The sequence below is a fragment of the Pagrus pagrus genome (genome assembly GCF_965226575.1).
Source record: "Pagrus pagrus genome assembly, chromosome: 3".
Classification (NCBI taxonomy): Eukaryota; Metazoa; Chordata; class Actinopteri; order Spariformes; family Sparidae; genus Pagrus; species Pagrus pagrus.
Window position 1 is genome coordinate 6,694,389 of NC_140187.1, and position 24,518 is coordinate 6,718,906.

Sequence of the window (24,518 nt, forward strand, 5' to 3'; positions counted from 1 at the left end):
ATAAATTCTGAGGATGATATACAAAGAAAACTGTAATACTGACTCATTGACTGAGCTCATGTTGCCAAATCGGCACCCTGAAAGTCATCCTGCATTAACTGGTAGCAGTTAGTCTTTATTCTGTAACCATGAGACCAGAAAACAATCACTTCATAATTTAAAGTGAAGACTGAGTCAGACACAACGTCTACACAGTTTTGACTCTCGGTAGAAGAGGAGAGATTTCTGACACACACTTTGCTGATCAGGTTCAACGGGTCATTTATAGAAACTTCTTAAAGGGAACTTCACAAAGTTCAGCCGCGGTTCATATTTCATCAGTTATTTCTCCGTTACATCATCACACTGACTGTAAATCACCAAAGGTAGTTTACAGTCAGATATTACATAACATCTGACAGTCAGTGAAGACTTACACACACGCACACACACTCCCTGTTCAGCCACTCCCCTTCCCTCTAGAATTCCTACCAGGTGAGTGTTTCATCATACAAGTGTGTGTGTGTGTGTCTTTGCAAAGTAATTGAAGGATTGAAAAAATAATGTGTGTAGTGAATGTTTGCCAAAGGGTGGCTGAAGAACACTTTCCTAGCAGCCATCTTAAATTAAAGAAACAAACAAACATTCATTTTCTTTTTATCAGTATGAAAGTGAGCAAACTTGTGAATTTGTCATCATCGAGTCTGTCAGTTTATCTTCGGCTGATCTGTGTAGTTTGTATTTATGTCCTGACTTTAGGTCATGGAGGAAAAAACGATTATAGAAAGACACTATAAGACTGTCTGTGGCCTTTGACCTCCTGACTGCTGCTTGTTGGTGCTGATCAGGAAAATGATCTCTCAGTTTGTAGTCACATGTTTAAATGTGTGTTTACCTGTCAGTGTGTGTGTCTGGAGTCCGCTCAATAAGGACACACACGGTCTTCAGTGCATTAAGGACGAGCTCCTCCCTCTGTGAGCCCCCGTTGCCTTGGCCCGCCTCACAGAGCTGCAACACTGACTGCAGCAAGGCATTCTGGGAGCACAGATCAACACTTGCAGCAGAGCGGTCAGCCTACGAGCAGAGGGAGGAAGGGAGGAGGATTTAAAAGGAAATGTTTTTCCCTAAGGGGAAATTTCACAAAAATATCTCAGTCCAAGATCAGGAAATGACGAATCAACTTAAAATCAAGATAAAAGTGGAATAGAGTGTGTGTGTGTGTGTTTCTTTACCTTGTTGTCTGTGACCCTGCTCTGACTCTCCTTTGACAACACAGCCTCCACCACCTGGAAGCATTAAAAAGGTCAAAGGTCAGAAAATACAGAACCAGCACATGATCTTTCTTAGAGGTTCACCCACAAGCTGATGGACAGCGAGGTGAAGATTCGTAGTCCACAAAAGTGGTGCTGCAGCATCCTTTTTTATAAAATTTTAGAAAAATAAGTAGGTAAAATGGCTCCATGCCTAATCCAAGAACTGATGTTTGAAGACCTTTTTTTACACCCTCTCTAAAGAGGGTGCACAGGCTTGACCACGCATCCAAGGTGTGAATAACATCTTTTCAAATCAGTCTGGGGATCTCGGGGCTTCTGGAGACTCAGATCACATCAAATGAGCTGTGCTCGTAGATGGAATTTTCTTTCAGTTGTTTTTTTAACTTCACCAGACTCTCAATCATCATGTGTGTGACATGTCACGTTCACTTGCGTAAGGGGGAAAGTCAGTTTAACACGTGTATGTATGAACTGGATTTTGGATTTTGACACATCACAACCAGTACGAAGGGGCCGAGTGGGCTCTAAAAACATGTCGGAGAACGTGTTCAATTGGATTCCCAAAATTCTCCTATTTGTAAAATTAGTGCTGACCCGAGGGCTTCGAAGCATCTACTTTTGCTGTAGTAATCTATCAAAACCATGTTTGAATGCCTCAGGTTTTTTGTTGTTTTTTGTTTTTAAAGACGTGACAGCTGCACAAAAAAGAGGCAAAAGACCGAGAGACGGATTAATTAATCTTAAAAGGAGAAAACATGAAAACCAGCTGTGTTCGCATAATAAGAGCACACAAAACAGACAAAAACAAAACATGTCAGCTCCGAGTGTGAGCTCTACCTTCTACACTCACAACTGCTCAACGCTTGCTTATCTAGACAGCTTTCCATAAGACTCATAAATCACCTCGTCACTGTGGGCCAGCAGCAGGTAGAGGAGCCTCAGAGCAGCCAAACCAGTGTCCTTCACACTGTAACCAGTCAAACCAGCCTCCTCCAGTCTCCCTAGTCCAGCAGTGGGAGCAGCATGGCCTGCTGGGAGCGAGCTGGCAGCAGGAGAGTTTGAACCACCAGCAGAGGTGGAGCGGAGCGAGTCGAGGGCCTGACAGAGCCGAGACAGGTGAAGGTCCAACAGAGGGAGGAGGAGGACAGCACCGGGACACGACCTACACACACAACAGGATGGAGATGTTTTAAAAACGTCTGTATCAGTGGCACTTCATCTAAACGTAGCACAAAGTTTACAGGAATTAAATTTAATCTTCAGTGATTTTCTTCTTGTGGTTATTTCAGTGCTGCTGTTCCATTATTTGACCACATGAGGGCGCTGTTGTCCACAGAACTGTTCAGCTCTAACTGTGTTCAGTTGTTCTGGATTCTTCAGTGAGCAGCACGTATCAAAGTTAGTGCAGGTTCAGCAGAGAAGCTGTATTACGTCAGTCTGCCAGTCTACCTTTTGTTTCTGCTGCTGGTTGCAGTGTCTGGTCGGCTCTGACTCAGCATGTTGAGTCCAGTTACAGCCAGACTCTGGACCGGACTAAGAGCAGCTCTGGGAGCTCCACCTTCACCACCACCGACTGCAGCATCCCGGTGGTGCAGAAAACCTGCCGACAGCCTGCTGAGATTAAAACAGCACAAACGACACCATAAGTTAGTTTTATATAGCAGTTAAGCTGGTTGAGCTGCAATTACTGTTCCTAGCTGCGCTACAACAGCTACTACTGCTACTGTAGAAACTACTTTCATTAGTACCACTCAGTTCAATTTTGTCTTACAAAAGGTTTAAAATGAAATTACAGATTATATTACATTAAAAGTTAGGAGTTTTTCTAAAATGTGTGTTTTGGTAGACTTGGCGACACCATGTGGTCACTGAGGTGGCTGCATTAAGTGACTCCAGCACAACACTTAGGACACAGGAGATGCAAAAGTGATCATAGCACCATAACATTTGGTTAAAACTCTTTCACTGTCCTATATGTACAGTATGTGTTGACTTCAATGCAAGAATTTCAAAGGAAGTCGTCTGTTGTGTTGGATTTAGAAACAAACTCAAGGATCCTGCCTCTTTAAAACACTCCTCAACTTTACTAACCAGGTCGACTTTTAATGACTCAAGGGCACTTCAATAGTGGTAATGAGGAGGAGTAAGTGATGCTTTCTCACTCCGTGACCCAGATGTTTTCTGCCACTCTACACTATGAACTAATATCTGTTTATGTCTAAAGTTACTTGTGCAAACATCTTCCCTCTGACTTTACAGCATTATATTTTGCTGCATCCATGCAGGTCTGCAGGGTGTTTACCTGGATGTCAGGTGGATGTCAGTCAGACTCATTGACAGCAGGTGAGAGAGGCCGAGGCTGCTGGGAGACAAAGGCTGCTGCAGCAACAACCCAAGCAGAACGCCACCTGGAGGACGACACACACACAATTTACATGAAGCCGTTAAAGCTTGTGAGAGACAAAAGGAAAAGAAAGATGACAGTCGAAGAAGAAGAAGAAGAAGAAGAAGAAGAAGAAGAAGATAACGTCTTATATTTTGGTTGATTGGTTTGCACTTGATTCATCACTGCAGACTGACCTCGGTGCTGCAGGTGTGCAGGTCTGACGGACAGGAAGGGGTCTGGGCGAGACACTTCCTGTCCGTCACCAGATCTGCCGCTGGACGACCCTCTGTCCCCTCCATCTCTCCTCGTCTTTACAGGCGTCGTTCTGGACGGGATGTTGGCTCCGAACGTCTCCTTTGTGATGAAACCATTTGCTGTTGGAGAGGAGGAGCTGCTGCCGCTCCCATGATGCAACTGGGCGAGACTGCTCAGCACTTTAGGACTGAGAGAAGAGAGAGAACGTGCTCATTCTGAAGTCACGGCTTCAATTTTTCTCTTTAACCCCCTGACAAATACCAGACTTCCTTTAGGTTTTATTTGACTTTTTTAACCCCACAACCAAAGATATTCATGATATAAAAAACAACATTTCATTGATTGATCAGTTAGTAATACTGATGATGACTAACCTGTTTCTAGGCAGTGGAGAGGCCGTCTTGTTTTTTTCCGAACTGTGCAGTTTGGTCTTAATCTCATTGATCTCTGCTTCTTTAAACTGCAGCTCTGACTGCAAAGACTGAACCTGAACACAGACAACATGACAACATTATCATGTTATTCTGATGATCATATGTACTGTGTGTTTGTGTTTCAGCTCCTCACCTTCCTGTTGAGCTCCTTCTCCCTCTCGCTCTGCTCTTTCTGTCTCTGAGTCTCCTGCAGGACGTGGTTCTGCCTCTGGGCCTCCTTCTCCTGCTGAGCTCCTTTCAGAGAGTCCCTCAGGACCCGGATCTCCCCGCTCTTCAACACAATCTCCTCCTCCACCTCCTTCAGCTAAAAACATACACATTCGCCAAGACATATTGATCCAGAGTCTGTTCTTAGTTGGTGGACTGAAAAGTCAAACACTGTCAGGTACATGTTTTCATAACAATATGCTAAAAAGAGACTTTTATCAATCATAAAGACTTGTTCTGAACCTGTTCTGCGGATCTTGTGTCTGTTGGATGTTTTTACGTCTTATAAAAGTCAAAAACCACCGAGTCTCACCTTCCTCTTCAGCTCTGCATGCTGAGCCTCCAGCACACCGTAGGAGTCTTCTCTGTCCGACCCAAACTGCTGCTGCCTGTTACCTGATCACGCAAAACAACAGAAACAACACACATTAAAACATGAACTATATTCACTGTTTTACCTCTTTAACATCTGTTTAATCAGGTTTTAATACAGTAAAGGAGCAGAGGTGCATGTAGAGTTCCCCTCCTCCACTATGTGCGTTTGTTGTGACAACACACAGCGAATGCTTCAAAAAACTGATTTACAAATTCACCGGATATTCGCTCAGTTTTTCTTATTTCTCTACAAACTCTGCTTTTGCATCCTGTCTGTATTTTCTCTTCAGTTAAAATTCATATAAAGTATTTATTTTCATTGAAGGTGAAACATGTTCAACTTCTTCATCTGTTTGCATCAACGTGAAGCCGAGTCACTTCATGACACATTGATACATCCGAGTTTGTCACCAACTAAGGTGTCTGAAGAAAGTTATTCCACCCAAGTTCAGTTTCTCGCAGTAACCCCTCTTCCCAAATAAAATCAATGAAGGATCTCTGGCAATGTTATCAGTTCTGTTCTGTTCAGTTCAGTTCGTTTCCAAACAATAAAGAGGAACAAAATAAATAAACCCAACATCTACGCTGTCAGAGTTACCTCCAGTACTAATCAGCTGATCATTTTCCGCACACAGTTTTAGTGTCTGGAAGAGCAGCCGCAGGTTACTGGCAAACTAACTATGTTGTGTTGGAAGTGTTTATTTTTCTCTCTCTCCGTGCAATCATGCGTGGGTGGAGAGAAAAAAAATACTGGGCGAACTGCCGATCCTGGTTTTGATTTTGTCAATTAAAATAGAAAAAGCCCATTTTAATCGATCCATCATTTTCATTCTGCTTTTTAAATTTTACACAAAATTGGAAAAAACTCTGTGTTTGTGAATTCTGTCTATGAAAAGACACAGACACCGTTGTTCGTCTGCACCAAACCCAAATTGGCTCGTGGTCACATACTGAGGAACAGACTCTCTGTACCAGACGATGAGCCAAAACGTTGTACTTTATTAATGTGACAAAGAGGAAATGTAACAGGATCAGATGAGATGGAATTCACAGTTACAATATCTTGGACCGACCCCCTGGAGATAAATCTGCATGTGTTTTCACACATTGTTTAAATGACTCTCTGGGCACATGGAAGACATTTCAGGAGTAATTAAGTAATATTCTATTCTCTCGATTCATTTTCACTGCTGCTGTAGTCAACAACAGTATAAAAAAAAAAAAAAAAAAAAAAAGATGGAGCTTCCTAAACGTTGAGCGTGATGGATGAACTGCTCTGAACTCACCGAGAGGCTCTCTGCTGAGCAATCCAGCATTCCCTCTGTTGTTGCTGCTGAAGCCAAACGTATTCTCTCTGCTCTGATTGCTTGTGGCTCTGCTCAAAGATTTGCTCTGCCCTGTAGAAGGCGGCCTGGCAGACCCGCGGGCCAGCTCTGTAGGTTTAGTTCCTGGTTTCGACCCAAGCCCAGGTGCAGTGGCAGAGGTGATGGCCTGCGAAGAGATGATGTCAATCTCATCCAAGTCATCCTGGGTGAAGTCTTCGTCATCTCCAAATGGGTCATCGAAGGCCATCGCTGTCGCTATACCCTGGTTCAGGCCTCGGAGGCGCTTGGTTGGGGGGCAGTTCATCCTGCGGGGGAAGAAGAGGAAAGAGAAAGGCAGGTTAGCGAGCTAGAATAAACTGTGCGTCTACAATGTTTGGGTGTAGCATGAATATATGCATCAGGTCAGTCTCTGTAGTAAATTCTTTGTCTTAATTGTGTCAAAATCATAAAACCTGATACGACCTGCCCTCCCACAGTATTTCAGAGAGGTGCAGAGGTCTCATACGTTAGTTAGGAATAGCGAACAGGTGGCAGCGATACGACACAGAGGCAAAGGAAACACTTTCTCCATATTTTGGAGAGGTGTGACAAGATGATGAAAAATATACAAAGTCTGTCACGACACTCACACAACACAAATACAGCCAGTTCATGACATGATGGATTCAGCATGAATACAATCAAATGGGATGCTCTTGTTCACACTGACTATATCTACAGTATATACTTTTATAAAAATGTCAATATTTTATCCAACATTAAATCTAAAAACACAGCAGTGCTACATTAAGCAGATTATATCGCCAGTACCATGATAATCCTTAAAGAAATGATTCATGGATGGGTTGACAGTTAAACATACACACTTTTAATGATATCTCCACAGGCTGATATCACTTTTTATGATTATTTTTTGCTATACAACTAATTTAAGGGAGCCACATTAAGATGAGCTCCTCTTTCCTGCTTTCTGCTTGCACAAGCTTGACTCATACATCACATTTTAGTACCTCTTTAGTCACAATGTTGACACTGATGATGAGTTCACTAACTGCTCATGAATATGAATGAAAACATGTTATTCGTATGGTTATAAGAGGTACAGCTGCTCTGTTTAGGCCAAGCTGACTGGTGGCTGTTCGCTTCTCGCTAAACTTATTAGTTAAAGTGTCCACTGCTAGCTTCTCTAGTTATCCTACATTAACTCACCTTGTGACCCAGTGGGGCTCCTGTTAGCTGTTAGCTACCAAGATAACGCTCGGTAACTTGTTAGCTGTGTGTAAGTTAGCTTGCGAGGCTAACGCAGCTCACTCCGTCACAACAGCATTTCAATGTCAGTTAATACAAAATAAAAACGACGTTAGAGGTGTTTGATAGTGACGGTGCTCCAGACCGCGCTTCAGCATCAAATATTTCTTCTTCTTCTTCTGCGGCTGCTTCTTCTTCTTCTTCTTCGCGTTTATGGCGGTTAGCAAAAAACATTTCGGCGCATTACCGCCACCTGCTGGTGTGGAGTGTGCTTCTTCTTCTTCTTCTTCTTCTTCTTCTTCTTTCTAACAAGTCCAACTTCTCCCCAGATAAAATGTACATCATTAACTTAATTATTATTTTAGCAAAAATATTACATCCACAAAATGAAATGGCTTGAAATATTGCCCTCCTGTCACACTTTTAACTCTACAGATCTAAAATCATATTTGATTTCATTGAAAATTTTAATCTAAAAAAACAAACAGAAATTGGCAAAAACAATTAGACTATTTAGATATTTAAATTTAACTCCTTTTATTTAGCAGACCTGTGGGAGATGTGGGATGAGATGTGGGATGTGGGAGAAAGCAAAAAAAGTCCAATAAAAAATAAAATAAAATAATAATAATAATAATAATAATTGATTGCTGCTGTTTATAGCAGAGCACGAGGCGTCTGTCTGTTTTATGTGCACACATACAAACATACTGAAGGCAGTGAGGAAAGGCCTTTAGATTTACACTTGTCAGACTTTGGTGCCCCCTGGTTGCAGCATCAAGGAGACACTGTAGATGCTCTGATTGTACCTGATTGCAACAAATGCATATCAATGAATTAATGAATGAATCAGATTTCAAATAAAATACAAAACAAACAAAAACTTGTCTCTTTTCACTAAATAGCGTGAATATCGTAAAGTCAACATATGTATGACTGTAGTCATTTTTCCACACATGCTCATTTTTTTAAGTTAACTGAGCATTATATCAACATTTTAGACTTCCTCTAGGACTGACAACGTGTCCTACATTGTCCCACAGACACGTACTATTTGTCCCACGTTTGGTTTGTGGGGATCTGGTCACCCTAACTGAGCTTGGTACAAAAAACAAAAACAAGGGGGAACTAGGTCGAGTCACTTTTATTTATATTGCCCAAAATCCCAATCACATTGCCTCAGCGGGCTTTATACAATCTGTACAGCGAATGACATCCTCTGTCCGTAGACCTTCGATTTGAGTAAAGAAAAACATCCTATTATAAAAAAAACCTTTCAATCATAAGGGCATCGCTCTCCCTGGATGGACAGACATGAAATAGAAGAAAACAGACCAACAAAATCAAAGAGTATACAGATTACAATGACAAAATGTCTTCAGGTAGATTACATTTGTTATATGTGAAGAGTGTGGATCCAGGAGGACAAATGAGGAGGCCGAGTCAAGTGGTGCCCCAAGCCACACAACCTCCACCCCAGCATGGTAACCTGGAAGAGGACAGGCAACAAGATAATTATCAAGAAAATATCAGAATGTATTCAGATTTGTATGCACTGTCACAGTCTACATAGCCACAGGTTTATACCTCATGCAATCATTTCGCCCCACCCACCTCCACGGCCTCTGATTTCCCCCTAGGACAGAGGGTCCTAAAGGAATGTGAAGGTGTACTTACTCTTTAATTGCTCTGAGCTCATAGTAATAACATCAGATGAGTCAGAAGAGTGTATTAACATTTTATCGCCCCCTCTTTTCCCTCATCTGGGTTTTAGCAGCTGGACCGTCACACGACTCATTTTAGAGAGATTTTAGCGAGGAAGTCAAACAAAAATGTTTTATTTTTAAGTGTGCCTCTGTAATATCACCACGCATGTATTAAAGAGAAAGAAATGTAATTGAGTGCACCTTTACGACACACTCCATGTCAGTGATATATTTTCAAGGCTGGTGGATGTTAATATTAATCCCTGTATGTACCGTCCTCTTCATATAGAAGCTTCTTGTGGCTTCTCGGCAACAGCAAGAGTGCTTTCCATTTTTAGACACAGACAGGTCTGTGTGTCGCAGCTGAGGCTCTACAGTGTATGTGCGTGTATGTAACTCTGACACATGCTCTCTCTTTCTCTCCGCCTACATACTTCAGTACAGAAATGGCAGAGCTCAGCGACAGGCATCCAGATGCACCCATCATCAGCATCAAGACACACACACACACACACACACACACACACACACCACCATCACTTACATCTGCAGCACCACACTGTCACCGGTATCTCCAGTAATCTGCATCGTAGCATGTCTTTAAAAGATAATTCAGTGAATGAGTAAAGCGACACACACACACACACACACACACACACACACACACACACACACACATATTTGGCAGGCGAGTGGGTTACCATAACAACCAAACAGTCAAAGCAGGGTCACTGAGTGAATCAGATCAAATGAAGCCTATATACAGTACATGTGTATGTGTGCGATAATGCAGAGGAGCGGCCGTAACTCTTAAATGAAGGTTTTCTGATTGTCCATTATGGATCTGAGACATCCCTGACTGACTGTCCTCTCAGGACTGATTGGACAGCGGTCTGTAGTGGGAGCCATTCTGCCATCCAATCAGAGTGAGATGGCTGTTCACATTAAGGTGAGAAGGATGTCCCCTGTGGAGTGCTTTTCATGGACAGACAGGCCAGTAGCCAGGATTTTAGACACACTGAGGTCCTGCCCCACAACCCCATCCATCCATCGAGAATGTTTGGCTACTATAAATTTGACTATAGTATAAATCTGTGCATTTCTCTGGACCAATAATAAAATAATAAAATGAATGATACAAGTTGTCATTTTGCTGTGCAGACTGATTTATGATAGAGGTATATATATATATATATATCTTTGTTAAGCTTTGTTCTTGTTCTGCTGTCAAATTTCTAGTATGTGTTCACATGTTTGGCCAATAAAGCTGATTCTGATAGAAAACAAAGTTGGAGCCATGACAGTCGACGCTGCTTTGAATATGAATGTTGCTGCAAATAAGCTACAAATTCCCAAACAAGGATGCTTCACACACATCTGCAACCACACGATTCCTACAATCACAGAAATTGTCATTTGTAGTTTCATTGACTTCCTATGTCTGTGTAGAGCATCTAGTGTAGGCTACATCAACTCAGGTGCAGTTTCTTGTGCCTCACCTGGTGATGAAAGCAGTGGATCAGAACTAAACTGCCAGTGTGAAAGCACCCTTACACTGGATCAGGTGTCCGCGGGTCTAAACCAGGTCTATCTGTCCTCGGGGCCCTGCCAGGTTAGGTTTCTCTTTCTTTTTTGATCAATTTGTGCAAACTAAGTTTGTACTGGACTCAATCTGGAACAGAAGTCCTCTAGAAGAAGCACTGGAGGGACTCCAACTCCCAGAATGCCTTGGGCAGCATCTACTGGAGATTCCTGGACTAACAGCGAGAAGATGGATGGTTGGATGGTGTGTTTCCTCTGTTACTGTGTGTATCGCTGCAGTACAGGCTTCCTCCTGCACATGACGATGCTTCATGAGGGGTTTCAGTTAGAGAGGAAGCCATCCAGAGGGAGCCCGCTGCGTCTGATTGGCTGATGACTGTTAGAAGGCCACCAATCAGACACCATACTCGCTGTGTGACTGCGTGTGTTTCCCTCTCCGTCTCTGGACGCTCTGTGTCAGCCTGCGCATATTTTTATGTTTGCAGCTCTGCATGCATGAGTGTGTGTGTAAGTGTGTGCAGGATGCTACAATCTGGAGCTGTGAAGGAGGGGGAGGGGCGAGGATAGAGACGCTGAAGAAACTGATGAGAAAATAATAAAAGAGGGATATAAAGAAGAGAAGAAGAGGGGAGGAGGACAGCGAGGAGGGGACAGATGCTGAGGAGAGAGTGATAGTGAAAGGCACAGTGAGGAGAGAGAGACGGAGAGAGCGAGGAGGAGGAGGAGGAGGAGGAAGAGACGATCTGCTGGAGGAAGCAGCAGCATCATTGATTTTCATAGGAACCAAGGCAGCTGTCCACTGTTGCCGTGACGATGGGCTGCTGGCTCTCTGGACCTTGGATGGGGGACCAAATGGTGAGCGTCCAAAGACGTGCCTCAGTGTTTTAATGATGCTATGTGTGTTTTGTGTCATCTCAATTGAAGACGATAGAGCTGAGCTCGGAGGTGTGTGTGTGTGTGTGTGTGTGTGTGTGCGTGTGTACAGATGCAGATGCAAAATGGCATCATTTCATGATTTCTGCAGGGCTCTTCATGTGTGTGTGTGTGTGTGTGTGTGTTTAATAAACCTAATATATTATATCTGTTTAAATCTCCAACATTGTATCTCTAATTTTTTTAAATATGTAGAAAATGTAATGTGTCGTGCGAGAATGGGATATTCATCATCTCCATCTGCTGAGGGCTCACAGACGTTCTGCTGCCGTCCTCTGTTTCCACACACACAGGTGCCATTTTGTGCTTCTCAGCTCCTGCTGTGTATGTGTGTGTGTGAGTGTGTGTACAAGTGTGTGTGTTTCTGGTTGAATGTAGCGGAGGGTGACTCATGGTTGTGATGTGCTGGAGTTAACAATACTGTTCATGCGTCTAATTCGATGGGTGCTGAGCTGCATGTGTGTGTGTGCGTGTGTGTGCGTGAAGCAGGATGAGGTTTATGTTGGCTCGTAGGTGTTAACCCTTTACTGAAAACATGGACATGATGTCCCAATTCGTCATATCTGATTTAAAATCGACTGTTTGTTTGTCATACTGGAATAAATCCACCATCTGTCTGCAGGCAGAGTTGTGCTTTGTCACCCAGTTGTACAATGTTGATTAATTCAGAGTTTTCAGTCTGTAGTGTGTTCACACTGTAAAAAAAAGATGTGATGAAGTGCAATTAAAATGGCAGCATGCAGAGTAAAAAGTGATTATAGTATCACTGACGCTGTTTTCTCACAATGCACAACTGGAATGAAGAATTCCTCTCGTGATTCAGTCTGTCACTTTGGACGAATGAGAGAATAGTGCAGCAGAGGCTGACATATGTTGACTTTTAGACCCTAGTATATGTCAAACTCCCGCACCACTGGATCCTACATTTCCCATAATGCAGTTGGACAGCATTTTGCCATTAGATCCTCCCTGTCTGGTAAACAACTACTTCTTTAATACTTAACACCTCCAGTCTGTATCACAGGTTTTCTGTTATATATTTGTACTCTTCAAGCTCAGCTGACACAACCCTGCTGACATCAATATGACATCATCAGGGTTATTTTTTTAGTCAAAGCGCCTGCAGAGCCACAGAAGACATTTTACAGGCTGAGGAAGACGAGTCATTCTGCTTACAGTGACCAGAAAACTGATCTACATGTGTAAAAAAGGTGGAGTGCAGGTATAAGACTCCATCTCTTGAGGTCATTAAACGCTATTCTCAGGGGACTAGAATTACCAGAGGGCCTCATGTAATACATAAATTACCTCCCACATCTGGATTTCATGCAGCGTGTATGCAAAGTTAGTATGTTACTAAAATTTACTGACATTATCCCTGGACACGACCTCAAGGCCCATAATAACTGTTTGAGCCTGTTCAAAGAAAATAGTTTCTGATAGATTTGAGCTGGCTCTTTCTGCCAGTTGGTCTTCATGTTGTGAAGTGAGATGATCAGGCTGAAGTTGCACTCAAAATGCTGTCAAAGCGTTACCTATAAGTGCCAAAGCAGCAGGGAAACAAAAACCTTGTTTGGAAGGTAATACGCAGTAGAATCACAGAAGTCCTCTACAATTATTACAAATTACTGGAGGTCCGCAGGTGAAAGTATTCCTGTGCAAAAAAGGCTTAAGATTCAGTGAATTAATAATTGATGCAAAAATCATATAAAAATACCAATATTACCATAAACCAGTCCTGCTCGTCGTTGTATAGCGTTGCTAATGATGGACTGTACATATCTTATATTGACCAAATGTAGCTAGCACTAAAGCTAGTGCTGCCGAATGCTGCAAAATGCACATTCGTCCAACAGATTTTTTCTGTGTTTGAGATTGAGATGCATGTTTTCTCATCACGAACAGATCCGTTGACATGATCAGAAGACACAGTGAAGTCTCTCTGTTGTGAATCCACAGAAATCTTAACAACTCTGTTACTCTGAGGAGCTTTTCAAGTTTTGGTTCTACAACATATTAACTGTTTTGTTCAGTCCCGACCTTTTTTCGACAGCCAATTTTTTCAGCCATATAGAGCATCTCCTGCACCGATGCACTACGTAGCCATAGTCTACATTTAAAAAACAACAATGATCGTGCCAGGTGCGCTGTACCACAGAAAAACATTGGTTTTGCTGGGCAACATGTTTCTAGCAAGGTGTCACGGTGTGATCGGCTTTCCAGTTGAATTTCTCCTGCCGCATCTTTTTTTTTTTTTTTTTTTATTAAACCGGTCCAGGAATGTCTGCTTCACCTTGTTGTAGTATGCAGCTTTTAAATGAGTGCCGTGCTTAGGGCCCGTGAAATCTTCTCAGGCAAAAATTGCTGCACAATATCCAGCATATGTCGGCTAACATAAACCCTGCACAGCAGACAAAGTTAGCGTCTATCTGGTGAAGACGGTGGGATACCTATCAGCCGAAGAGCCAGATATTTTCCTAAGGAGTTGGTGGAAACTAAGCCTGATCTAAAACGAAAGTGAATACATGACTCCCATGGGATCATCATCTGCTTTTGCTGGATGTGGGAATAGGCACATGTTTGCTTACATCACATCTCTTCTCTACCTCTGTCTGCTTCCTCAGGTGAATGGGCGGAGTCTAGCACACCTGAGTCAACGTGATGCTCTGCGGATCCTGGCGGCCAGTCAGCGTCCAATCACCATGCAGATAAAGGGTCAGAGGGGGTGTGGCAATGAGGTAGACAGGGCATCCTGGGAGCCCCTCCCCCTCAACCTGCAGCACCTCAACCTGCCCCTCCCAATGATGGGGGCGGGGCGTAACGCATCCAGCCCCTCCTACCAGGACAGGTACACAAACACAGAAAGACAATATGATGTTTTGTACAATCTAGCTATCATATATTTAAAGAGTTAACCCAACAGCTAATATCATCAACATACTGTAGTTCTAGCACACCATGAATTTTTAATGACAGGTGCATAAACTGTAAACTCAGAAGGAACCAGAACCAGAACATAAAATGTCAATGTCTGTTTTGGAGTATATTAGTATGAGGGTTGTTAGTTCTGCTTTGTGACATAATTTTTAAAAATGATCTCAATTTTATGCTCTTGTCTTCTGTCTCAGACATTATTACAGCCATCTGCCTGTGCCACAAGATCACTGTGAAGGAGGACGGTACAGCTACCTGTCAAGCTCCCCACGGGACACTGTGGACATTGGCCACCAGGTGACACTAAGAGACACACACACACACACACACACACACCCTCAGTAGTTCTGTCATGTGGTTTGCTGGTTTGTTCTGGGAACCAACAGACTGGACACTAACTAATATTACACATTCTGCATTTACTGTAACAAACATGGCTGACAAAGTTATCACAAAGGAGATTTTAAACACTCCACCAGTACCGTACACCGTAGAGCTCGCAAACAGGCACATGTAATATAAATAGCACGCGCAGTTAAGTCCAGTTTTGACAAAGAATCCCTGCAATTGGTAATAAATGAACAACCCATAAACATACAGAAGCTTTGTGTTGTCTCATTCTCTTTGTTTCACATCATGAATCTCGCAGGATCCAGAACTGACTGGCCGTGGACCAAAGGGACAGAACTGCCTGATGGGATGTTGTAATTCAAACCTAGAAGAACCGAATGGCTGCCACAGTCAGGTATCCAAACTGTGCAATCTATCGTTTAGCTAGGGCTGCATATGGTAACTGTCCTAACAAGAAACCTGAGTTTCAGTACTGATACAAAAATAATACTTTTTAAAAATAGCTTTCTTGTTCAGTGTAGAAAGGCCATAAAGAAGCTGGGAGTGATATATCATATTCCTCTGAGTCATAGAATTCAATTGTTGTCCAAAAGCTATGAATAAAAACACATCAATGAGCAACTTTGTCATACGGATTGGTCCTTCATTACCGTTGACACATACACTCTAGTTTATTTTGACTCAGTCTCACACATACAATTCTGCTGCTGGAAATACTAGAGCACCAAATGTGGATAGTCCCCAACAAATACACTATTTCCTCCTTCATTATTTACCTACAGTAGTTGAGTTTTCTCACTGCTACAGACATGTTTAGTCATGACTCAGAAGGCACTGAGGTCCAACACACAGACAAAACATAAAATGTGCAGTTATTTATAGCGTTATGATGTGTGTATTTCTGTAAGCGACCTTGGGACTAAGGATGCGTCTTGTTGCAGACGGATGACGAGGACTTCATGCTGGAGAAGCCGCTGGGCTTCCTGCCCCTCCACCATGAACTGGACAGCGGTCTGGGCTGGACTGATGGCTCCCTCCACCAGGGGGATCTTTCCGGACTGGAGACCGAGGAGGGAGGCCTGGAAGAGTGTCATTCACATGGGGCCCTCGCCCCGGGAGGCTGTGGTGGCTTTGGGGGTGGCTCTCCTTCCTCTGAGTCCTTTATCTCCTCAGAGCTCAGTGACTCCGGCTTCTACAGCGTGAGCACCGGGGAGTTCAGGCACTTCCAGAGGCTGTTGGAGAAACGAATGCGGCTGTACAATGCCAGGCTGCAACATCAGGCCGAATCATGCGAGCGGCGGGAGCGGCGTGACAGCTGCCCCAAGAGCCATCGTGAGCTGCTGGAGGCCATCCCTGAGGCTCTGACCATGCAGCCTCAGTGTCAGCGCCTGCAGCTCACGGTGGAGGAGGACGGTGGGCCCGTTATGGACCCCCCACCCCGTGGACTTTTCAGGTAACAGCTGGTAGAATAATTGCCTCCTGCCAGAGTGGTGAAAAGACACAATTTTGCTATTAGGCTCATCTAATACAAGTTTGTTTTGACTAATTCACTGCCTAAAAAGTAAGCCACCAACACCATATGTCCATCAGTGACACCAGACAGACAACATGGCTGAGTCAGTGGTTTAGTATCAATGTTGGGGGGCAAGAAATTAGACTACAGTGACCCCTTAGGAAATGTATAGATTGTTTTCTGCTTTTGCTTCGCCTCTAAATCAATGTTTCCACCTTGTAAGTCTTCCAGAATGCATTATTGACAGTAAGGAGCAAAGTTTAGTCCCTGGTTTAATCCAAGCTGAGGCCAGTATAAACCACATGGCTTAAAATCGGGCTAAACCGGTTTTAAACCTGCCTTAAACCCAATTGAAACCAGTTAGAAAACAGTTTAGACCAGTTGCTGTCCAATTTATCCCCTTGTTTGAATCATTTTCAAACCACTCTTTCAAATACCAGTTGAATACCAGTTTGATTAAACCAGTTTATCTCTGCTGTAGCTCATCTATGATTCAAAGCCATTTTGAATCAGTTGATAAATCGTTCAAAGCTGTCAAGATTATCCCTATCTCATTAAGCTATTTATAACCAAATGTTACGGTTTGTTTGTTGACTTCACTGTTTGTATTTCCAGGGTTTCATCGGTCCAGTTCCATAAAGCTGATCGGCCCTGTCTGAACCGTCACAGCTCCAGCAGTGGAGCCCTCTTCAATCCCTCCCATGCCCATGCCGTCTCACGAATGCCTGCCCCGGTCCTCTCCACCTGCAGCACCCCTTCCAGCCACCGGAGACCACTAGTACCCATGCAGCAGCACCACCATGGCTCCAGTTCAGTGGGAATGCTGAGGAGAAGCCGAACATTGCACCATCGCCCTCCTCAGCAGGAGTATCGTCGCCGGGCCAGCCACCCAGCTTCCCCCTCCTACTGTGCAGCAACCCTGCACCACTATGGTGGAGTAGCCCCATGTAACGTCCTGCCGCCGGGCCTGCCAGAGGAAGGTGAGCTAGTGGCAGGTGTGATGGCTTCCCACCCAGCAGGCCTAGCCCTCTCACCCCAACAGCACCCTGCCGCTTTGGGGCATATCAGGGGGGCCAACACCCATGAAAGATGCTACGACAACAGCCCTAACAGCCAGATCGCTCACCACGAATGGTGGCACTCACAGGAAAGACACTTGATGCCTGACCCCATGGTGACAGAAATGGACAGAGAGATGGAGAGGGAACTGGAACAAAAAAGGCAAATGCAAAAGGAGAAAGAGTTGGAGAGGGAGAGGGAGGCACAGATTCAGGAGGAGATGGACAGAGAGAGGCAGCAGGAGCTGAGCAGGAGCAGAGCCAGAGAGCAGCAGCACCTCCAGAGTTTGGTCCACCCTCCTCAGGCTGGAGACGTCAATGACACCTGGCCGAAACCAGCCAGCCGTCAGTCCCAGGTTGGCATGGGAGGCAGAGGTCCCTACAGTACCCTGGAGGGCCACACAGGGGCTTGCTCTGCTGTATGGGATGCAAAGAAAGGACAGATGAATGCAGGTTCAAGCCCTAATCCCAGTTCTGGTTTTCAGCCAAAACTTGATATGAGCTGCAAACCCAACACAACCTCACGAATCTCCAGGAATCAGCTCCTGAGAGACCGGGCTTCTCAACTGGCAGATGAACGCAGTGGGATGAGCACAGATGAGGAGACCAATACGGACATGCTGATGGGTCGTTACTGGAGTCGAACCGAAAGGAGGGAACACTTCCTGTTGGCCCGTGAGCAGAGGCAGCAGCAGCTGCAGGCCAGAGGAATACCTATACGAGAGGCCATAAGCAGGGGAGGGGCCATCGCGGGAGTGGGAGGAGCCTCTGTTGGAGACGGAGGTATGCTGGAAAGCAGAGGACGCGGCGCTTTTGCAGATGGGCGGGGCAACACGGTCCTTGAGCTGAGTCAGAGAAAGCTGAGTCGTTTGAGGAATAGGAAGCTGCTGGATGACTGGATAACAGTAGAGGAGCTGCTGACTCATGGGACCAGGCTGGACAACCACGACGACATGCTGTGTCCCAGCTCCCTGCTGACAGTCACCACGGTCTAACTGCATGGACACCACGTCTAACTGTAACTCTGTGCGCCTGTGAGTGTGTGTGTCGTCAAGCTAACAATACAACATTTAAGTAAATCCTCTTGTTCTGCCTTTTCCAGAGTCAGATGTGAATATGAATATCAGCTTCATCTCTGTTAGTCCAGTACAGAGACAGGTCCAGGATGTATTTAGTCTAGCTCAGCACAAAGACTGGAATAGGGGTACACTGCTAGCCTAACTTAATCTAAAGAAAAAACCCACCTTCAAACAATCAACTGTCTGATTTATGCAAAACTTGATTTGGATCCCTGATTTATTTGTTTTCAGGGAATCAAATCCCCCAAAAATCAAATTCCAAATTGAAAAAATCAATGAAGGGGTGAAGACGGCAGAATTTTTTTGGGGGGGTCACACCTCAAAATGTTTGACTGTAGACAGTATGCACCTACAGCACAGTGTGCTCTGTTTGTTGCTGTCTGTGTCCTCGTCAGAGTATTTTAGAGACTTTTAGAGATTGTCCAAGTCTGAAGAACAGGGCCCCCTTCATCTCTGCACTTGAAGCACAAAGACGAAACTGGTACCGACCATCTCATTTGACTCTGGGCAAGACGGAGAAATCGTGAATTTACAGAAATGTCGAACTGTTCCTTTAATGAATGTGCGCGAGAAAGGGAACCTCACTGTTATTGCTGTACATCACCTCAACTGATAGCTTTATGTGTGGGTGTGTCACCACTGTACAGCACTCCGGACAAAATGTGTGTGTCAGTGCATGACGCTTGTAATGACAACTGAACAAAGTCAGATGAGCGTGTATGTTTGCATCATGTGTGTCATGCTACATCTTATGCTTCACTTATTCACAGAATCTTTGACAAAATTACAAAAATCGGGGTTTGGACTCAAACCCTCAAACAGACCATGAGATTTCGGGGAGCAATACTGTTCTGCGTGATGTACCTGGCTGTGCACGATAGATCACATACAACTACTTTTACATCAGGGCCACAGAACACATCAACTGTAGCAATGAAGACAATGAAAACTGAGATTTGATACCAAATCCTGAGTGGTTTTTATAGAAACTCTGTTTACAGCTAAAATATACATCGGTGGGAGCTTTTGTAACTAAAAATTATTAAAAACACGGCCTGATTTACTTGCTTGTGCAAAACTAGTCAAACTGTGTTAATCAAGGATGGGGAGCAATGTGCCATGAGGTTTGCAGAGGATTTCGACCACAGCTTTAATCTGTATAATCAGCTGCTGCTGTGTTTGGGGTGGAGTTTATGCCGCATTCAAGCCATGTCATTCAGACCATACTTATGTGGACCAACTCTAAGTTGTAAGTGACTTTGCAGCCATTTTGCCCCTTTTAACACTGATACAATTGATGCAGATGAATATAAAAGGAACGATACACTCCAAACAATGTATCCTATCAGCTAATATTTGGTCATGAGGCTGATTAAGACTTAATGTCCATTTATCTGGTGTGGGCCATCAACAGACTTGATTCAAACAGCACATTACTGCCAATGTATGCAGCAGCAGGCCTATGTTCTTGTGAAAGCACTTTTATTTGTGATGATGACTGGACTTTTTTAATGTGCTTCATTGCTCGCTGTATGGCAACAGCCGCCACAGAAACCCCACCAATTAAAACAATACATCTAACTTTAATCCACAGCTTATTTTATGAATTTACAATGAATTAGACACCTCTTTGCCACCAATTATATCAATGTAGAGTCATAACATGTTTATGACACTAGTGAGTGAAACTCCCTCTTATGCGAACACATTAAATTAGATGGATAGCAGCAACTTGATTGGAGGGAGCAAGCTGACAGTGCCCTGCTGCTGCCCAATCAAAATGCAAAACACCAACACTGCTTGGTGGCAGTAGCAGCTGTAACAGCTCGCTGTCTGAAACCTTCATAATGTCTGAATGTTACAAAGTCAGAATAAAAGGAGTTTTTCCCCATTCTTACTGTTGCTGACAGGGTGTGAATGCAGTATAAAAGCTTTAGCCCTTCATGGCTCATGGCTCCCTGTTCTTAGTGCTGTCTTTACTGTTGGCAGGATGTTTACAGACCTACCTACCCAGGTAACAGCTTATGCATGTTTACTGAAATCTACAGTGATGCGTTAACTGTGTTTTAAAGAAAAGAAGATGCACCTCAAGTAAACATTACGTTGGTTTGTCCGAGACTGCTGCAGCGTCTTCACAGTCAGGACGGACAGAGCTCAAGTCGGCATCGTTGACATTCCACAACAGTGTGAGTAAATCTGAAATCTACTGATTCCAGGTCTGCAGATCGGGAAAATGTGCAATAATACCTCAAGCTAGTTTTAATACGATAATGACAGTGTTGTGTGCGCTACCTGTCAGGTTTCCATCTAATGCAGTAACTCGTTTTAAATCAAACAGATGCACAAAAGTGACGAGTGACCACAAGTGCACAGTAATCCCAAATCTAAAATGGCAAGAGCAAAGGTTATTGTAGATATTTACATTACTTCTTACATTGTTTTCCATGAGAGGGACCTAAGAAAACAACTTTTTGCACATCATTTTTTATACGAAAAAGTTTTCCCTACCTTTCTGTACCAGGGACCGAGGCCAGTGGAACGACTGTAGATAGAACGACAGTGTGTGTTGATGTTTTCTTTATAGACTATCATAGTGATTTATGGAGGAAAAAAAAACAGTTTATTGTCATTGTGTTGGACATATTTCAATATTTTTCTTGTGATGGTTACAAAACCAATGTGAACAGTTTTTATGATCTTTAAAATCAACTTAATTTACTTAAAAGCTGGTGAAACTTTTATTTACCATTTTCAAAGAGTGAACACAAAATGTGAATATTATTGTCTCTTTAAATGGCGAAATTGAATTTTACTGTTGTTTTTTGGTCATTATGACATGTACATATTGATTTTGTCAGAATGGTGCAGATGAGGTTGGAGTACGTAAGAGGACATGCTGATGTCATCAGACGCCTCCAATGGTTTATCATGTGATTCTGTAGGTTTATAGCTGTGTTTTGGAGGCTGTATATACAGCACAGAGATTAACATTGTAGTATTAGTACGTTTAACACTCACAATATCGTTAAAATTCATGGGAAGGGGTTCAGTTTGTTCTGAATGTTTAATGTGGCATCCATGAATTATGAGTAAGATTCACTGTCACTATAAATCTTAAAGGAACACATTTTAGATAAATCCTCTTGTTGTCTGTGTTCTGCAGAGCCAGACATTTAGGATGGGTATCAGTTTCATCTCTGTGTGTTCACTAGGACGTGTTTAGCCTGGCGTAGCACAAAAAAAGGGTGGAAAAAAAAGCAACCTTACAACATCTCCAAAGCTGTCACATTTAAATCTTGCATCTTTCTAAATGACTAATTGTAGATATGTTGTGGTTTATAGGATGTGTTTTGCTTAGTTGACACAAAGAGTGGAAGCAGGGGGAAATTGCTCGGCTATTTCCATCCAAAACTAAACAACTGCTAGCTGTACATTGAGCCAAATGCTAACATCAGTATGCTAACATGCTCACAAAAACATCACACCACCATCTTGGTTTATTGCATTAGCAATAGTATATATATATATATATATATAAAATAGTTGCAACAGTAACTGTATTGTCCACTGGCCAATACTATTGTTCATCATTTACCAGCCACTTGCATATTTATATCAGCTTTTGGCAAATGACTGGTGCTAATTTTAAAAAGATTTATTTGTAGCAAGTGTGGCTAAAAAAAACTCACTTTCACTCCAAAGCTGTCTGATTTACATGTTGTATCCTGCAGCTAACAAGCTTGTAATAAATCAAACAATTTGATGCCTCCAAAAAGTCCAAAATGAAGGAATAATTAACACTCTTAAAAACTGGCAAAGCAAAAGGTCTTTTTCACAGTAGAGTTTTTTTTTAACATGTCACAATAGTGGGGCAAAGGTGTAGATTATGAAATTAAAAGTAGCCAAACTCCTTTTGGCTGCTTTGGTTTCAGGGACCAAACATACTGGCTAACTTTCATACTGTCATGGCTTATTGGGACACATGATTGTTAAATGTCAGCAACATCTATGCTTCTCCTATAATGACAAGTCAAAATGTCTGCTGTGAAAAAGGCCTTTAGAAAGCCAAAGTGAAACTGAAACAAACAACACAACAGAATAAAATCTGTCCTTGGAGCACAGTCGTACTTCAGCCCTGTGTACAGCGCTTCAGCGATGGAGAAACACCAGCTGAGTGTGGTGGCAGTTGCTCAGCTATAAATGGGCTGTCAATGTTTGGTGAACTGGTTGTGCAGCTGCAAATATCTCATTCTTGCCTGGCAACATTTTCGTGTAAATTTTTCTTGCCATCCCCCCTACAAGACTCTGATTGGCTTGGTTGTTTTCCCAACCAGGGACAACACAACAGCACAACACCAGACATATCTGAATCACTGAGCAAAATTAATGTGAGCAGTGATGCAAAAACGTAAAAGGTCTTTCCTCATAGTGGGGTTGACAAGCCAAAGCAACCTTTTTTTGTTTAAATCAGAAAGCTTTGGACTTGCTGCAAGGTGTTTTTTTCCCTCTCTTTTGATTAAGCTATGCTAGGAGTTTCCCCCTGCTTTCAGTCTTTGTGCTAAGCTAAGCACACCCTGTGCCTATCTCTGTAGTGGAGACACACAGATGAAACTGATACCCACCTTTTCATCTGAATCAAGAGAAGACAGAAAAAAAAAGGATTTATTTTGTTTGTTTAAAACACTTGGAATCAGATTTGGAAGACGTGGAATCAAACCTCCACCCTGTTTGTTTCCACGTTTTCCCTCCCTCTCGGCTGTGACTCAAACAGTCTGAATAATGGATGACGAAGAAAGAATTTTTCTTTCCCACCCGCCCCCCCTTTTCACTCTCTTTGCTTACGTTACACAAGGACAGAGAGCTGAAAATAGCGCTGCTGTCCTCATGTGATGTGAAATTAAAAGCACACTGGAGCGGAGACACTTGCTGCTGGGGAACTCGATGCTTGTTTTACTTCATCTGACAATCCCTCCATCCAGCCTGCAACACCACCTCCATCTGTCTGTGCAAGGGTACTTTTCACTACAGCAAGCTTTTTGGAATATGATGATGTACATGTGATTGTAATAAAGAGATTTTAATTAGCTATGACATGGTGGTTTAGTGTTTTCATTGATGTAACACATTTCTGATGTTTAGGACGTCTTTATGATCAGATACGGGCAGTCAACTATGGGCTGTTTTAGCCATTCATAACTGAATTTATGTGTTACTGTAACACATTATTAATTTAGGCCATTTTTTAATTGCACAATACATGAAGTCAACAAATGACTTTGCAGTCCCGTCTTCTGTTATTGGTCTGGGCCCGCATACATACAGTATCCCCATGCATCATACACACACATTAATTCATGTACGGTCAATCATTTATTATCCATTAAATTAATAAGTTATGGAGCCTTTTCATCAAGTGCTGCCAAGGTAAGTAAATGGAAAAATCCACTGCACAGGAGCACAGAAATTTTAATCAGAAGAGAAAGATCTTCATTGATCTTCACTCTCTTTGTTTTCATGACTGAATAAACAAACTGACCTTAAAGGACAACACAATTTCATATTGTTTTACTTATATGTGGCGGACCCTGCCACCTTTCTAGCTTCAAACAGTGTTCAGGGGACCTTATTTTCCTCTGAGATCAGCTTGTTTATTCAGTTATGTGATAAATATTTCTGAGTTTGTATTGTAAATGTTGAAATTCTGAATTTGGATTTCTTTCTACAAAATAAGAACTACATGAGCAGATACATGCAGCTTCACCGAAGAGGAAAAGAAGGAACAGAGGTTACTTATAATCAAGGATTTTTATAATTAACTATGTCACATGAGAGCCATCTCTATGACTTCAGTAAACTTCCTCAGCAGATAAAGATTAGTGCAACTGTCATGTTCTCAGTTAACTGTTCTTTCACACAAGA

General features: G+C 42.9%; 2 protein-coding genes across 3 annotated transcripts in view; one reads left to right on the forward strand and one right to left on the reverse strand.

The window, feature by feature from the left end:
* The window catches only part of atrip (ATR interacting protein), a 68,117-nt gene that overhangs the window by 3,511 nt on the left and 40,088 nt on the right, over positions 1-24,518 (reverse strand). The window contains exons 1-11 of one of the 2 annotated variants that reach the window (XM_084348682.1): positions 7,445-7,772; positions 6,197-6,540; positions 4,849-4,931; positions 4,462-4,632; positions 4,269-4,381; positions 3,834-4,081; positions 3,556-3,661; positions 2,703-2,867; positions 2,157-2,415; positions 1,212-1,265; positions 875-1,053 (exon numbers count right to left, since the gene is read on the reverse strand). In XM_084348682.1, coding sequence (XP_084204808.1) covers positions 875-1,053; positions 1,212-1,265; positions 2,157-2,415; positions 2,703-2,867; positions 3,556-3,661; positions 3,834-4,081; positions 4,269-4,381; positions 4,462-4,632; positions 4,849-4,931; positions 6,197-6,539 — 1,721 coding nt within the window. In that variant the 5' untranslated portion in view covers position 6,540; positions 7,445-7,772. Of the gene's footprint in view, positions 1-874; positions 1,054-1,211; positions 1,266-2,156; positions 2,416-2,702; positions 2,868-3,555; positions 3,662-3,833; positions 4,082-4,268; positions 4,382-4,461; positions 4,633-4,848; positions 4,932-6,196; positions 6,541-7,444; positions 7,773-24,518 lie in introns of those variants that run through there. The other variant, XM_084348683.1, reaches the window with a different exon arrangement.
* On the forward strand, positions 8,983-23,690 carry LOC311254740 (uncharacterized protein). Its single transcript, XM_084348679.1, has 6 exons — positions 8,983-11,586; positions 14,289-14,512; positions 14,793-14,895; positions 15,248-15,343; positions 15,891-16,402; positions 17,078-23,690. Exons 1-6 carry the CDS (start codon positions 11,545-11,547, stop codon positions 18,513-18,515), a joined length of 2,415 nt encoding a protein of 804 aa, XP_084204805.1. The 5' UTR covers positions 8,983-11,544; the 3' UTR covers positions 18,516-23,690.

What these genes read in the sequence shown, in the direction of transcription:
- LOC311254740 (XM_084348679.1), top strand. Translation starts at nt 11,545, where the DNA reads ATGGGCTGCTGGCTCTCTGGACCTTGGATGGGGGACCAAATG. An exon ending in AGCCCCTCCTACCAGGACAG is followed by an intron (nt 14,513 to 14,792) that starts GTACACAAACAC and finishes CTTCTGTCTCAG; the next exon opens with ACATTATTACAGCCATCTGC. An exon ending in CGAATGGCTGCCACAGTCAG is followed by an intron (nt 15,344 to 15,890) that starts GTATCCAAACTG and finishes GTCTTGTTGCAG; the next exon opens with ACGGATGACGAGGACTTCAT.